Source organism: Ursus americanus, chromosome 3 (assembly GCF_024610735.1).
Source record: "Ursus americanus isolate L20-20 chromosome 3, mUrsAme1.1.p, whole genome shotgun sequence".
NCBI lineage: Eukaryota > Metazoa > Chordata > Mammalia > Carnivora > Ursidae > Ursus > Ursus americanus.
In genome coordinates, this window is record NC_142129.1 from 23,131,386 (window position 1) to 23,147,206 (window position 15,821).

At 42.3% G+C, this 15,821-nt stretch overlaps 2 protein-coding genes across 3 annotated transcripts in view; one reads left to right on the plus strand and one right to left on the minus strand.

Annotated features, from left to right (window-relative positions):
• On the plus strand, positions 1-5,691 carry OPN1SW (opsin 1, short wave sensitive). The gene is made up of 5 exons (XM_045792696.2): positions 1-352; positions 654-822; positions 1,369-1,534; positions 1,945-2,184; positions 3,301-5,691. Exons 1-5 carry the CDS (start codon positions 1-3, stop codon positions 3,418-3,420), a joined length of 1,047 nt encoding a protein of 348 aa, XP_045648652.1. The 3' UTR covers positions 3,421-5,691.
• The window catches only part of CALU (calumenin), a 26,776-nt gene continuing 15,443 nt past the window's right edge, over positions 4,489-15,821 (minus strand). For both annotated transcript variants that reach the window (XM_045792695.2, XM_045792694.2), the window contains exons 4-7: positions 12,356-12,522; positions 11,646-11,706; positions 8,118-8,317; positions 4,489-6,884 (exon numbers count right to left, since the gene is read on the minus strand). In XM_045792695.2, coding sequence (XP_045648651.1) covers positions 6,780-6,884; positions 8,118-8,317; positions 11,646-11,706; positions 12,356-12,522 — 533 coding nt within the window. In that variant the 3' untranslated portion in view covers positions 4,489-6,779. The remainder of the gene's footprint in view (positions 6,885-8,117; positions 8,318-11,645; positions 11,707-12,355; positions 12,523-15,821) is intronic.

Below are 15,821 nucleotides of genomic sequence, written 5' to 3' on the forward strand. Positions count from 1 at the left end.
ATGAGTAAGATGTCAGGGGAGGAAGAGTTTTATCTGTTCAAGAACATCTCCTTGGTGGGGCCATGGGATGGGCCTCAGTACCACATTGGCCCTATCTGGGCCTTCCGCCTCCAGGCAGTCTTCATGGGCTTCGTCTTCTTTGCAGGGACACCACTCAATGCCACGGTGCTAGTGGCCACGTTGCGCTACAGGAAGCTGCGACAGCCACTCAACTATATTCTGGTCAATGTGTCCCTGGCAGGCTTCGTCTACTGCATCTCGGTCTCCACCGTCTTCATCGCCAGCTGTCATGGATATTTCATCTTTGGCCGCCATGTTTGTGCCTTGGAGGCCTTCCTGGGCTCTACAGCAGGTACTGCAGGGGAAGGAGACTGGGCGGGAGAGACAAAGGACTGCTCCAGGATTGGAGCCAGGGACCAGACTGTTGGGTTAGAGTGGGCCCCTAATGGGGAACCTGGGGAAAAGGAGCTTGGTGCTCTTTATCATTGGGGTACAAAGCATTTGGGACTAGAAGTTTGACCGAATCCCAAACTCCTCACCAACCATCAGTCCAACTCCCTCATCCCCCATGCTTGCTCCACCATCTGCATTCCACTCTGTCTGCCAGGCTGAGCGGGGCAGTCTACCCCAATTACCCTCACGTTTCACTACAGGTCTGGTGACAGGCTGGTCACTGGCCTTCCTGGCCTTTGAGCGCTACATGGTCATCTGTAAGCCCTTCGGCAACTTCCGCTTCACCTCCAAGCACGCGCTGATGGTGGTCCTGGCTACCTGGACCATCGGTATTGGCGTCTCCATCCCACCCTTCTTTGGCTGGAGCCGGTGAGGAGTGTAGGGCAGTGTTGCTGAGTAGGAGCACAGGTTGGTGTGGGTGGAAAGAGTTGGGTATAACCTTAGTCTTTGACCTTTTTTTTTTTTTTAATTTTTTATTTTAGAGAGAGAGAGCACACAGGGGTCAGGGAAGGGCAGAGGGAGAGGGAGTCTTAAGCAGACTCTGCCCTGAACATAGAGCCCAATGCAGGGCTCGATCTCACGACCCTGAGATCATTACCCCAGCCGAAACCAAGGGTCAGACGCTTAACTGACTGTGCCACCCAGGCGCCCCTGACCTCCACTTTTAAAGAGCTAGCGGAGTAGGTGAGGGCAAGGGCTGTGGGAGTCAAGTGCTAACGTCTACCCTGCAGTTGGAATTGCTAGGGCCTCAGCTGGTAAGGACAGAAACCGCGCCTGCGTGAAGTCCTCGAGCGTCCTCTGAGTTCGAAGTAGGGAGCGCAGTCCAGGAATCTCCGCTCCCACTGCACTCATTCTTGTGTGAGTCTCGCAGTGGGCAGGTGCTTGTCCAGTGGGTGAGCGCTTGGTCCGTTGCAGGTACATCCCCGAAGGCCTGCAGTGTTCCTGCGGCCCCGACTGGTACACCGTGGGAACCAAGTACCGCAGCGAGTACTACACCTGGTTCCTCTTCATCTTCTGCTTCATTGTGCCTCTCGCCCTCATCTGCTTCTCCTACTCACAGCTGCTGGGAGCCCTCAGGGCGGTGAGTGATTTCTGTGAGCGTCACGGAGGAGGGCGTCAGGGGGCTCCAGATGAGAGGGAAGAATGGTGAGTGCTTCTGAACGGAAGACATCTGGAAATGTCCATGGCCATGTAGAGGGGCTATCTAAAAGCAGCGAAGGAAGTGGGGGCAGGGAGTATGAAATGGTGTGAAGAGTAGGGCGGGGTCCTCTCTGCTCAAATGTGTGCCAAGAGATGCAAGTGATCCCTTCCGATGTCACAGACCAGAGAGCTGTCTCCATCCCCCCTTCCTCAGGGAAGGAGAGCGAGAGGCACTAGGCCAGAAGCTGAGAGGAAGAGAGGCGACCGGAGTGGATGCCTCCCTGGTAGAAAGGGTGGAGATACCGGAGTTGAGGGCCAGGGAGAAGAGAACGTTTCTCCATCTCTGCCCAGGTTGCAGCCCAGCAACAGGAGTCCGCTTCAACCCAGAAGGCCGAGCGGGAGGTGAGCCGTATGGTGGTGGTGATGGTGGGATCCTTCTGTCTCTGTTACACGCCCTACGCCGCAATGGCTATGTATATGGTCAACAACCGGAACCACGGGCTGGACTTACGGCTTGTCACCATTCCTGCCTTCTTCTCCAAGAGTGCTTGTGTCTACAACCCCATCATCTACTGCTTCATGAATAAGCAGGTAAAGCTCTCTATTCACATTCCTATGAGGCTCCATCCAGTTCATAAGACCTGGTTCTCTTCTCACCAGTGACTTCTAATTCAGAGCACCTTGGACCCTACTCAACGGTGTCTAGGGGTGAACAAGGTAAGCACAGGGAGACAGGTGTGCTCATCCAGACAAGGTAATAGAACCCAGAGAAAACAGAACTTGAGCCATAAAAATCAGGTTGCTCCAAAGGGCAGGATGAAAATGAAAGCGTTTTATTTTCTTGAAAAACTAATAGATCATTCCCCTAAATTCCTAGTCCTTCCATTTCACAATTTCTTAATCCTTTCCCTTCCAACTTCCAGCCTGCAGGAGCATATGCAAAGCACAGAAATCACAACACACGCACAAATCTCTAACACAGCTCATCTGAAGGTACCAAGTGGCCTCCTATCCCAAATCCTGTATCTGAGCTAATAAAAACCCAAACTTGGATAAATCTAGAAGAGTTCCTGTCTAATGGGGCAAACTCCCTGCTTTGAGAATTATTAATAGCTATTTTGTTTCCTCAGTCCACAGAGACGGAGTCAAAACCTCTGGGTGGAAATTCTTTCCAATCGGGAGCAGCCTCTAATAATGGCAGGGTGGTGGGCAGGCCTACTCTGGTAGGACTTTTGAGTGTTTGGAAGAGGCAGGTGCTGCTTTGAGTTTTCCCAACAGTGAAGCCTCTGAGCCAAAGATGTAGGAATTATTACTGTAGACCCAGGAGTAGCTCTAAGGACTGGGGAGATATATTCAAAACCGCCTGAGGAGGGGCACCCGGGCGGCTCAGTTAAGCGTCTGCCTTCGCCTCAGGTCATGATCTCCGGGTAGCTGGGATAGAGCCCTGCGTCCGGATCCATGCTCAGCATGGAGTCTGTTTCTCTCTCTCTCTCTCTGCCCACCCACCCCCGCCCCCACTCGTTCTCTAATAAATAAAAATCTTTTAAAAGAAAAAAAAAACACGTGAAGAGATCCTGGGTATAAGGCATTGCACGAGGCTTTGGGGAAACAAAGAATGAGATCTCTTTGTCCCCCGCCATTTCTTGACGTCACCTCCTCTGTACTGGTCTGCAAGGGGCTATCTCCAATTCTGCCCTTTCCTTCTAGTTCCGAGCCTGCATCATGGAGATGGTGTGTGGGAAGTCCATGACAGATGATTCTGAAATGTCCGGCTCCCAGAAAACAGAAGTCTCTACTGTCTCGCCCAGTCAAGTTGGCCCCAACTAAGGAGCCATACTGGCTTATTTGCAGCAACTAGGATTTTACATTTAGGGAAATTTTTTCTTTCTCTCTCAAAAATCAAACTACTAACAAATGAAGGAAAAGATGGGAAGGGCATAATGGCAATTGGGGGAGCCAACTTTTCATTTTCCTATTGTTTCAACGGGGTCTACTTTAGAACACTCCAAAGGCTTTGTCAACAATCCTCAATTTCTACTCCTAAGTGGCTTCATAGCACTCGGAGAACTGAGCACGTATGAGGCAACTATAAAGGAGTATGGCTGATTTTTCAGTGTACGGATAATAATTATCTTCCTTTTTTGTAATTTTTTTTCCTACTGAGGATCTGCTCTGAGATGATATTCTGAATTAGAACAAACTTAAACACCTTAGAAATCGGAGAGATATAAAGAAAAAACCAAAACCTTGAGTAGGCCCAAAATACGAGTTTGGAAGAACTTCTTTATGCCAACACTGACAATAATCCTATAGTTTTGGCAGGTATAGCCATGTCCAGAAGCTCCTGAGCCAGCGTGAATTATTCCAGGTGTTCCCCACCCGATTTGGCTAAACCTATACATCTGTCTTAAGCTGCATTATTTCGTAAACAGTTAATTCCCTTCATGTTCTCAAAATGACTGTCTATCTTAATACCATTTATAAACTATACCAAAATGTTTAAAAAACTGTTTTACTTTATACTTTATGCTTCCCCTCTGCACCCTCTGAAAAAGAGCCTTTTTGAAGTAAAAGTCAAGATAAATGTTGTGTGTACATTCAGGAATGGCTTGTGTTTGGTATCAGAAAATTATGTAATGAGCAGCTGGACTCCTCTCCAGTTAAATGGCCCAAAGAAAGCAAAGAAGGGTTACAGCTGTAGTGAGAAAGATGCCAGAAGATTTCAGAAATAAAGAAGGAACAGCTAATCTGGGAGAAGGCCGAACTTCTCTGAGCTGGGAGGGGATATGGTAAACCTTCTAGGAGACCACCTTTTCTTGACATTTTATAGCACCCATCATTGTAAGCAAGAATTCCATTTCTTAGGAGAAGAAAGGACATACGCATACCCCACAATGAATGTAAACAGTTTTATTTAGAAACAGATAGGTACCTGTTTGCATTATAGAATATAAAACTTGGTTTACACTCTATAAAAAATAACCAGTATCCAAATTCAAGAGAGCTAGCATTCACAGAACACACAATGTGGGTGTGTAGCTACTGTTCACCAGCCTCGGGCTTGACTTAAACCAAAAAGAGGATCCAGGGGTGTCACTGGAGATTAGAGTACGCTTGCTGCTGAGCACCCAGCATCCAGAAGTTGCCATTTTAGCATATGCAGGTTTGCTTTCTAAGTGCATAACTTTCACATCAGGCCTGGGTTCTCTGTACCTAGTGAGCTGCGGGGCTCTGCCGCCACACGGCTCATGACGTGCCCTCTCTAATCCTGGGTTGACGTTACTATCTTTGATCTTCTGAATGATAAAAATGGGGAATCTGGAGAGCAGAGAATTTACATTCCCCTACACGGGGGTTAAAAAGAGTGTATCCACTCTCAAGAGCTCAATGCAAAGGCCAGGATCAAGTTACGTGATAATCTGGCTTTTTACCAGGCCAAGTAGTCCACCTCAACGTGATCATGGAAGACCAAAGGATACGCCCAGGTTCAGATTATAATAATCACCCAGCACCACCTGAATGGTTTATCCAGAGAGATATATGAATAATAAAGGTTAGATATACATATATTTATCTTAGTAACCTGAGGGCTAAAAAAGTTTGGAATACAATAATTCTTCTCAAAAGAGGTCCATCTGTAAGAAAAGGACCAAAAAAGACAGAGTTCTTGTTACATAAAATATGGGTAAAGTGAGTTGGGAACACAAGGCTTCTTCTTCTTTCTACAATGTCCCTCTCTTTGACAAGGATTGGCAATCTGCTGATCCACAATAAACTTTTTGGGGGGCAGTGGGGAGAGGGGACGATGGGTCAAAGGCAAGAAGGTTGAGCAATGGTCCTCAAACCAAAGAGTCCTCTCAGTAGGCCCTCTCATCTTTCAGTCTGAGTTCAAGCTCTTCAGCTGACACAGAAATAGGCCTGGTAGTAAGTGGTTCGCATTCTGAGGTATGAGGGTCCCTGGTAAATTCAGCAGCATGTGGTTTTTGGAGACCAGCCCACAAGGTAAGAACACTGCAACCAAGCTCCTAACTAATACTGCTATTTAACCACTGCCTGAAAGAGAAAGGGAAGGAAAAAAAAAAAAACCAAAAACCCCAATACATTGGGAGGTTGTAAGTTTCATGTAAGGTGGTCCAAATAATCTTTTTATTTCATCTCAGGGTTTCTTAAGAGAACCCTCATTCAGTGATCATTTCTCTCGTTAAAGGCACTTTCAATGAAATGACATAATTGGGAAGGAGTACATTTTAATTGCAGTGAAAGCAAGATTAATTCCTAGGAACACCTGGGGAAACAGGAGCTGAACGGGGCACTTACAGTGATTCAATAGGCAAGACAGTCTTGAGCACTTAAACAGATGCACACCCAGAAAAAAGTGTGTGCCCTGAAAACACTCGTATTTTTCCCTTAGTTTTCCAGCTGTTTCTATGTATAGCTCTGTAAAGAGCTCACACTCACTACTTGATTGATTTTCAAGACACTGGCCCTAACTCTTCCCACCACAGCTGTGCCTGGCAAAATTAGCAAACAGCTAGTCCTACTGGGAAGAAGAAAAATTGAATGAAATCAAGTTGAGCCAAGCTTTGTGACAGCACAGGGATCCGTCCTTGCCCAGATAATGCCACGATCAACCGCTGGACTTAGAGCAACTGAATGGAATTATGTGGCCCCTAACTACTTAGGAAACATACTTTTCAACAGGCAAGATTAAGTGTTTTCTCTCTAAATATAATTGTGGGGTGTATTTTTTCCCTTTTCTCTCTCCTAAACGTTTCTTATTGATCTCAGGCTTACAAAAATTAGTTCCGTCAGAATTACAAAAATTATATGGCAAGGGCTGAGAAAGAGTGAAGGGCTAACATTCGCCTACAAGCACGAGCTGAGGATGCCGCTCCTTCATACCATACTCCCAACCAGAGAATACAAAAATAAACACACCATGTCACGCGTAATACAAAGTGTAAATCTACAAACACAAGTGTGCTAATTAGAGTTGTTCCTCAGAAGCACAGTTCCCTCCAGGACCTCAAAGAGGAGGAGGAATGGGGACGGGATGGTTTTCATTACGCCTTTTCAGGTCTTAAAGTTTGTAATAACAGTCTCAGTAGCGCAAACAATTTCATGTGAAACCAGAAGCTGTAAAAATAAATTACTTTTGAAGAAATGTGGGCTCCTCTGTCTGCAGCTCAGAACTCATCATGTCGTACTAAGGCCTCACCAAAATCTGTGGCCTGGCTGCCCACGAATAAGTCATACTTGTCAACAATCTCCTCCTTGGTAAGCTTGCCGTCCTGAAATTAGAGAGAAGAGTGAACTGAGGCAAAACAGATTTCCCATTCCCAATTTAGAAACACCGCTGCAGAACAAAAGGGGTTAGTTAGGATTTAAGATTCTAATTCCCACTCAATTAAATGTGAACTCAACCTTCACCCCCAACTTCCCATAACATACACACAAAGAGGGAAGAAAATAGCAATTAATACATTTTTCTTATCAAGAATGTTAAAAGTGGAAGGATGGAAATAACATAGCTCAATAATTTAATGCATCAAGCAAAATGGGGGCCATCTCTTATGTATAGGCAAGAGACAGGAAGAACTGGGGAAAATACTTTAAAGTGAATCCAGCCATTGCCTAACAGGAACAATGAAATCTGCTAACGTCCGTGCACAGTCTTCACCCTCACTACGCCCTAGCCACCAAAGTCCAGACACGACCCCAAATGAAGGCACAGACACTGCGCTCAAAAATTATCTAGGCCGGATTCACAAGGGATGACCCTGGGAGTTTCCTTTTCTCACATATCTCAGGACACAGCACCTGGCTACAGAAGTGACTGAAGCAAGAATGCAAAACAGACTGTCCCTTAAAAAGGCTCAGATGATAAGACACTGCATTTGAAACAGAAGACTGGCCTAGATAGGCGAATGTTCAGAATACAACCCCCCCATCTTTAGAATGATTTTCAGCTTACTCTAAGCAGAGCATTCGAATGGCTGAAAAGGTGACGACTTAGTGAGACTACCACTTTTTATGAAACGAATGCCTCAGGTAATTGATCAAGGACAATTTTAACAAGCTCCAGACAAATGCTGATTTATAAGCCACTACAAAGAATTTTAAAAAGTGTATTTAAGAAGGAAATGACCAACTCTGAGCAGGCGCAAAATGAGCCTGTAATAGGTAAAAGCACATAAGAAATAATGAAGGAAAAAAAAAAACCAGAAAATTTCCTGGGGACCCAAAGATAACAGATGGTGCACCCTGGACAAAGGCTATATACAGAGGCTGTTTCCTGAAGCCAAATGCCTCCAACGGTGTGAACGCTGGGCAAGAGGATTTCTAAAACGAGATGAGACAGTTAGCACTGGCTGCAAGTTTTTAACTGTCAACTTAAGATCTGTACCAGACTTAGACCAAGTAAAACCTTACACGTTCTATGTACCTCAACAGGAATGTTTTAGGCAATCCCCTAGGAACAGACTTTGATCGCTACTAGGTTGTTTGGGCCTGGCCAGACTTACCTTGTTCTGGTCGGATTCATAGACGAGGTGCCTGGCTTCTGCCTCTGCATGATCATAGTCTGAGGGAAGGATCCAGTCTTTGGTCTCCTCCTTGTCCATCTTCCCGTCACGGTTCTTATCTCGAAACTCAACAAACTGTTCTCTTTCTGTCTTTACCCACTCTGGCTCATCTGCATTTCCATCATGGCTGTACATGTCACCTGCATACACAGACGTACATAATGCAAAAGGTTGAGTTTGTCTTTTTCTCAAGACTGCCACGTGGGAATCTGGCTTAACTCTTCTTCATTCATCTGTCTGGAACCTAGAAGCAGTTACAAGGGGATTTTAGGTCAGAGAGGCCTTAGAAAGCAAGGCATTTTCCTGAGGCCTACTTAATGACCTTGTAACAAGAATATTTCCAACTGCTTAATGTTCATAACAGCCAAACTATGGAAAGAGCCCAGATGTCCACTGACAGATGAATAAAGAAGATGTGGTATATATACAGGCACGGGAATATTACTCAGCCAGCAAAAAGAATGAAATCTTGCCATCTGCAACAACATGGATGGAACTAGTGTGTTATGCTAAGCAAAAGAAGACAGAGAAAGACAAATACCATATGATTTCACTCATGTGGAATTTAGGAATCAAAACGGATGAACACAGGGGAGGGGAAGTAAAAATAAAATAAGATAAAAACAGAGAGGGAGTCAAACCATAAGAGACTCTTAACTGTAGGGAAGTGAGGGCTGCTGGGGGGAGGGGTGCTCCACTGCTTTTTAGGCAGTGCACTCCCCAATCCATGGACTGTTTCCCCCTTGAATAAAGGATGAACTCATTACTAAACTGTATTACTGTCATCTGACAGTTAGTACTGTCATTTTCCTGAATTTGAGGCCTAAGAGTAGAACTCTTTTTTTTTTAAACGAAGGAGGAATATCTCAGAGCAGGACTTGCCAGTTCTTTTTCTATGCTACAGCACATTCAGAAAATGTAGTATTTGTATGATCCACTGGACCACTGCCCTGCCTTAGCTCTCCTATGGGTCAAGAAGACCCTTCATAGTCCACATAGGAGGAAATTCTGAATTCGAGAGGGAATAAATGTATACTTAAAAAGACATACTTTTATATATTTTTATTTTTTTTGAAGATTTATTTATTTCTTTGAGAGAGAGTGAGCAAGCACGTGAAGGAACAGGGGGAGGAGCAGAGGGAGAGGGACAAGCAGACTCCATGCTGAGCGCAGAGCCCAACGAGGGGCTCAATCTCATGACCAAGATCATGACCTGAGCCAAAATCAAGATCAGACGCCTGAGTCACCCAGGTGCCCCTTAAAAGACACACTTTTAATAGGAGCTAGAATATACGACATAAGAATATTTTAAAGCCAAGTAAGTAAAGATAACAATACAATTGAATTTTCCATTCAAAAATGATTCAATCCTCAAAAAAATTTTTTTGAGATTCTGTTAAAAAAAGTTTTTAGAGATACATAACCCAACGCTTACAGATGAAATGAGATGATGACTGGGATTTACTTCAAAATAATAAAAAAAAAAAGGAAGGAAGTAGATACAGATTTAAAAGGACTGGCCATGGGCTGATGGCTGTTAGGGCTGGGCATAGGTACATGGGGGTTCATTATACTAGTCTATCTAATTTTGTGTATGTTTGCAATGTTCTAAAACAAGTTGTTTTTTTTTTTTAAGATTGTATTTATTTATTTGACAGAGAGGGAGCAAGCGTGCATAAGCAGGTGGAGCGACAGACAGAGGGAGAGGGAGAAGCAAGCTCCACGCTAAGCAAAGAGCCCGACATGGGGCTCGCTCCCAGGACTCTGAGATCACGACCCAAGCTGAAGGTAGACGCCTAACCAACTGAGACACCAGGCAGCCCCAAAACAAATTTAAAGAATAAAAATATTCAACAGTATAACTCCAGAGACTTCTTACTAATGCTAAATGTAAGAGAGAATGACCATTTGTTTATGATCTCTTTCCTTAATAGGGTAGTAACTAGCATATGCCCAGAAACTGGAAGATACTGTTTGGGAGACTTTCAGGTTTACAAAGCCCAGCATCCCCAGTGTAAAAGTGTTTACATTAGTTGATGATCTGCAGAAGAAAGCAAAAAACATACATACACGCACCTGATAATTTTAATAATTTCAAAATACAATCCCTCTGCCCTTGGATCTATATGATAGGGGTGTAGGAAGAAGTATCTCCTTATTTGACCTCAGTGCTTGATAAATGATGGTACTTAACAGTTATAAAACTTAATTCCTCTCCTCTGGAGGTTCAAATGAGTTCTTCAGTTTTAGCAATGGTGATAAAACGGCAAAAGACAAGAATGAAAGAATAAAATATTTAAATGTTTAAAGGTAGAAATAGTCCACTTTGAAACAGGCTCAGTAAATGCACCTGGATATTTCCACTGTGCTTATGACCTCCATTAAAAATAATCATTTTGGTAAAACAAAACAACTATCTTTTACTGCTCATCCCTCTTTCCCTAAAAAAACTCAAAACACACCATTGAGTCTTTGAAGAATGGGAAATATTGAGCAATTTAACTGGAATAACCCTAAATGTAAATAGCCAGTATAATCAGATAAAATCTAAGAAAGGAAATGACTTAATTCAAGGGCCAGGTGAAAAAAAAAGAAGGGAGAGAACCTAGACAGAAAACACAAACAGAAAACCATGGAAAGAGCAAAGAAAGGCTCTAAGAGAAATCAGCAACTCGTGGTCGCTTATTCACCTACCGATCTCTTTTATTCTATGCCCTATCTTCTTCTCTGGGGTTTCCTAATGCCAGCCGAGGCTCCCTGCAACTGTTTACTGTCATTTTCCATAGGCATCGGGGATGCACTGCATCACTGCTATCCAATACAGTAGCTGCTGGCCACATGGAGTTATCAAGAATTTGAAATGTGGCTGGTCTGAACTGAGATGCGCTATAAGTGTAAATTATGCTTTTGAAGACAGTATGAAAAAAATCCTTATTTATACTGATAACACATTAAAAGTATAGTATTTTATTTTATTTTTTAAAGATTTTATTTATTTGACAGAGATAGAGACAGCCAGCGAGAGAGGGAACACAAGCAGGGGGAGCGGGAGAGGAAGAAGCAGGCTCATAGCGGAGGAGCCTGATGTGGGGCTCGATCCCATAACGCCGGGATCACGCCCCGAGCCGAAGGCAGACGCTTAACCGCTGAGCCACCCAGGCGCCTCAAAAGTATAGTATTTTAGGCTATCAGGTTAAATAAAATGTATTACTGAAAATAATCATGTTTTAAATAAACTTTTTTTTTGATGTGGCTATTAGAAAAGTAAAAATACATAATGTGGCTCACATTTACATTCTGATTGGACAGTGCTGCTACAGATACTTTACCACTACCCACTATTCCTCATGCTGGTCTGGCCTTAATGATGTGCTAAGGGTTGACCTATGGGGTAAATTATTTCTATGGGCAAACACACTTCCACAGCTTCTCAGCTTCTCCTAGGAAAACCAGTAGAAACAGACTTACCAATATACTCTTCAAGGTCAATGAAACCATCAGCATTCTTATCTATATCCTCCATTGTTTCCTAGACAGAAGAGGAGACAAAGCATCCGCATGAAATTTAGGCAGCAATTTATCATTCCTTAAAACACACACACACATGCGCATTTGTGTGGGTGTGGTTAAACCATAGGAAATTGCTGTTTTACTAGCTAAAAAATGGTAAAACATTACTTATTATTTATGCTCCAACCCAAAATAACTATAATCTTCTGGGAGGAACACTGGCACTATTTAAATAATGACCTACCCCACCGAGCCCCTGATGATGTGGAATAGGCCTGGTCATGCTGAAGTCATTCTAACAGGAGATGTGACCAAAATGTCTATAGCTGTTGTCTGTATTTTATGTTTACAAAACTATAAAGTCTAGAGTTTATGTTTTATTGGTAACTGCCTTCAGTATTACTGTTATTAGTGTCTGATCACTGGTTATGGGACATTTTTAAAAACAGGATTTTCCTGGGGCACTTGGCTGGCTCAGTTGGTACAGCATGCGTGTGACTCTTGATCTCGGGGTCATGAGCTCAAGCCCGACGCTGGGGCTTAGAGCTTACTTAAAAATAAAAGCAAGTCATTCTTCCAGATACAGAGTAAAGGATAAAGAGGAAAGACAGTATAAGCGACAGAAAGAGAAACTGAGTTTCCGATGAGAATCATTGCTTTCCACCAACCTGTACTACTATATCTTTCATATAGTCATACTCCTCAGGGTGCAGGAAAGCTGTGAATTCCTCCTTTGTGGCAATGAGGTCTCCATCCTTGTCTGCCATTTTAAACCTCCGCTCATCTCTAACCATCATTTGTTTATAGTTAAATCCATCATCAGGGTCTGGATCATCTAAAAAACAAAACGTTTTTAGGTCAAATCTTAAGACTTCCACAAAACATGAAAATGTGTGGGCTGAGGAATCAATTTCCAAGAAAGATAAACCAAGCAATGATGAAATAACCCGACTACAGAGGTAAAATTGTAATGGTGTGAAAACACTGAGTTTTGGTAATCAAAATCATGTGCAAATTGAATGTAAATGTTTGCCATTCCACACGGAACCCAGGCTCCTTGGCTATGTAACCTATTACGTGACACCGCTATTTTTGGTGTTAAGGCTACTAGAAGGTTCAAGCTTTATGGCTGTTATCTGAGAGACAGTGGTAGTTCTAAAGTCATACTATTTGGCTTTGAATCCTAAACGCTACCACCTCCTAGCTGTGTGACTGTGGGCAAGTAACTTAGTTGTGCTTCAATCTACTCATCTGTAAAATAAAGCTAATAGTGGTGCCTGCTGTACAGGACTGTTAGAAGGTATGAATGAGAGAATAAATCTAAGCGCTTACAATAGTGCCTGGCATACAGCTGGCTCTCAATAAATGTTAGCTATTGCTATTTTTATTAAACATTAGGCTCCCATTGAGCATCCAGATATCAAAGGCCTCCTATCTCATATTAAGGCCACTTTGATTCAAGCAACAGAATATTACCCTCTGAAAAGTCACACTTCCATTTTTTCAGCCAACTCAGAGATCTACCATGAGTTACAAGTACTGTTTGTCACTCCTCTCCCCATTTATGTAAGATTCTAGAACGCAAAACTAATCCAGAGTTACAGAAAATAGGTCAGGGATAGGGGATGGGGAAGGTGAGCAGGATTATAAAGTGACATGAGGAAGCTTTTTGGGGTGATAGATACATTCATTTATCTTGATTGTAGTGATGGGTTCACTGGTATACATCTATGGCAAAACTCACAATTATGCATTTTAAATATGTGCAGTGTACTATTTGTTAATTATATCTCAATAAAGCTGTTACAAAAAAATAAACATTAGATTACAACCAAACTGAAGTTGGACCTATCCGTTAGGATGTTGAACTACATAAGCAGTAGTTATTTAGTCTCTACAGAAGAATCTAGAAGAATGAAATTCAGTTTCTTTAAGTTGAAAAACTATGAAGGAGTTATCTGTAGCAAAAACAAAACAAATGAACAAAAAACCCCTTTTGATCTGCTGTGTGGACCAAAAAGTAACATGTGAAGATATTATGAAATGTAAAAGACACCACATTAAAGCTAAAGAAACAATCTTTCCTACAACATACTGATCAAATAAAAAGATATCGCACTAGTTTTATAGAGACCCACAGGGTCCCTTTAACAATAACATCACACTGCCGATTTCTGATACTGTAGTTCAATCCTTCCATACTTTAAGCACAGTTTGGAAAACAAAAACTACTGCTCTATTTTGAGAGTTGGGCAGTTTGAAGCTTCATTCTTTGTTGAGTGTCAAAATTCAGTAAGATGGCTTATTAAATCATAAGTATATGTGATACTCAAAACCGTAACAGTCTGAAATGGAGAATTTAAGGAAAATACACCACCTTAAGATACTAAGTCATCTCTTCTAAACGTTTCAGTCCTAACTACATAACAAAAATAAGAAAGATAATAGAAGACAACTTATACATGAAGACTAGATTCTTAACAAAAAGCCCTCCTCTCTGCCTTAGGGTAAAACATGGGGACTGCAATCAAACAGCCTGATAATATGCACATATAAAGATGAAAAAGGAAGATAAAACACTTTAGTTTTAATACTAAACTCATGTGTTTGCTGTCATTGCTTGGAGTGCCAGACCTATCCTAGGTACCAGGTGACTGTGCTATCCAGCCTGCATAGGTTTAGGTAGGGTCTTGGTCTACTTTTGGTGTAGCCAGAACGGACCTCAGCATTTCTTATTTTCCTTGTGGCAGAGACAGCGTTAACCTTCCCTTTGTGGAAAGCAAATTCATTAAGACAGATTTTAATTAAAAGCTAAGATGATTTATGCCTGAACTCAAAAAGTGAATCAAGAACATACTCTCACAAAAAACCCTCAGCACTTCTGTAAGCCACCTCATTACCCCAGCACTAGCCAGCCACATGCCTCGAGGGAAAGATGCCTTATAAAGTTATTGCTTCTCCAGCGAGTGCTTCAGCTCATGCCGTCTCAGTAGAAATACCCATTACATTGAATCATTTGACCTGTGAGAGCAACAGAGCTCTCGACAGATTTTTATGCACATAATCATACAAAGAGTTTAAGATTCATTCTGGATAGCAAGTGAGTGCCTAGGTCTGAACGGAGATTTATTAACACACCATTTTGTTTAGATCACCAAGAGCCTACCCTTTGCTCTATTTTTATAAGTCCAAATAAATCAGGAGGGTGCTGGCTTTCAGCCAGAGAGCAAGAAGCACAGGGTACTTCTCCATCTGCACTGACTTTTTAATACACATGTTCTTAATTGGGTGAAGGATATGTTTGGTTCTTGGCTAAGTGTCAAGCATGAAGAGAGACTGCCACTTTAGTCTTAGGAATGAGAACAAGCCCAACAACAGAAATAAAAGTCTCTTCACTAGAAATGCATGCAGTCCTGTAATTAACACAGACAGCTGGCTATCCAGTGGGGGAAACAGACCATTATACACTCACTGCTTGTTAATCAGTGGTGGAGAATGCCTGCTTTAACCCAGAAATTTGCCTAATTTCCAGGATAAAAATTCAAGAAGTAACATTTATACATTCTTATCTCAAACTGTAACCAAGTAGAGGAATCTCACTAACAAAAACACCCTAAGTCATCAACTCAGTGAGACTGCCACCTAGCATTCAGCAACAGGCAAGTGTAATAAGGAAAAGAAAATTACTAACAGGTGGCCCAAGCACACAAGCTACCAAATCAACAGAAAGCAATCAAAGCCACATTTATTCGCCTTGAAGCATTTGCATAGGAGGCTGACAAACTCATGTGCCAGAGAAAACAAATGGGAAATTTTCATTTCTAAACTTCGGTAGGCAGACATACTAAAATAAAATAGTTAATTTTTATCAAGGAAAGCTACTATATTTTATATTTATTTTATTAAGGAAAGACACTAATTTTCCTATTCTCACCAGTTATAAAGGAATCTGATTTGGTTTGAATTTCAGGTCCAATATTTCCAAAAAAAATTTTTTAATTTAAATTCAATTTAGTTAATATATAGTGTATTATTACTTTCAGGGGTAGAATTTAGTATTCATCAGTTGCACATAACACCCATCAGGTCCAATACTTTAATGTGACCATGTCAAGAGACATCTCAAAGCCTCTT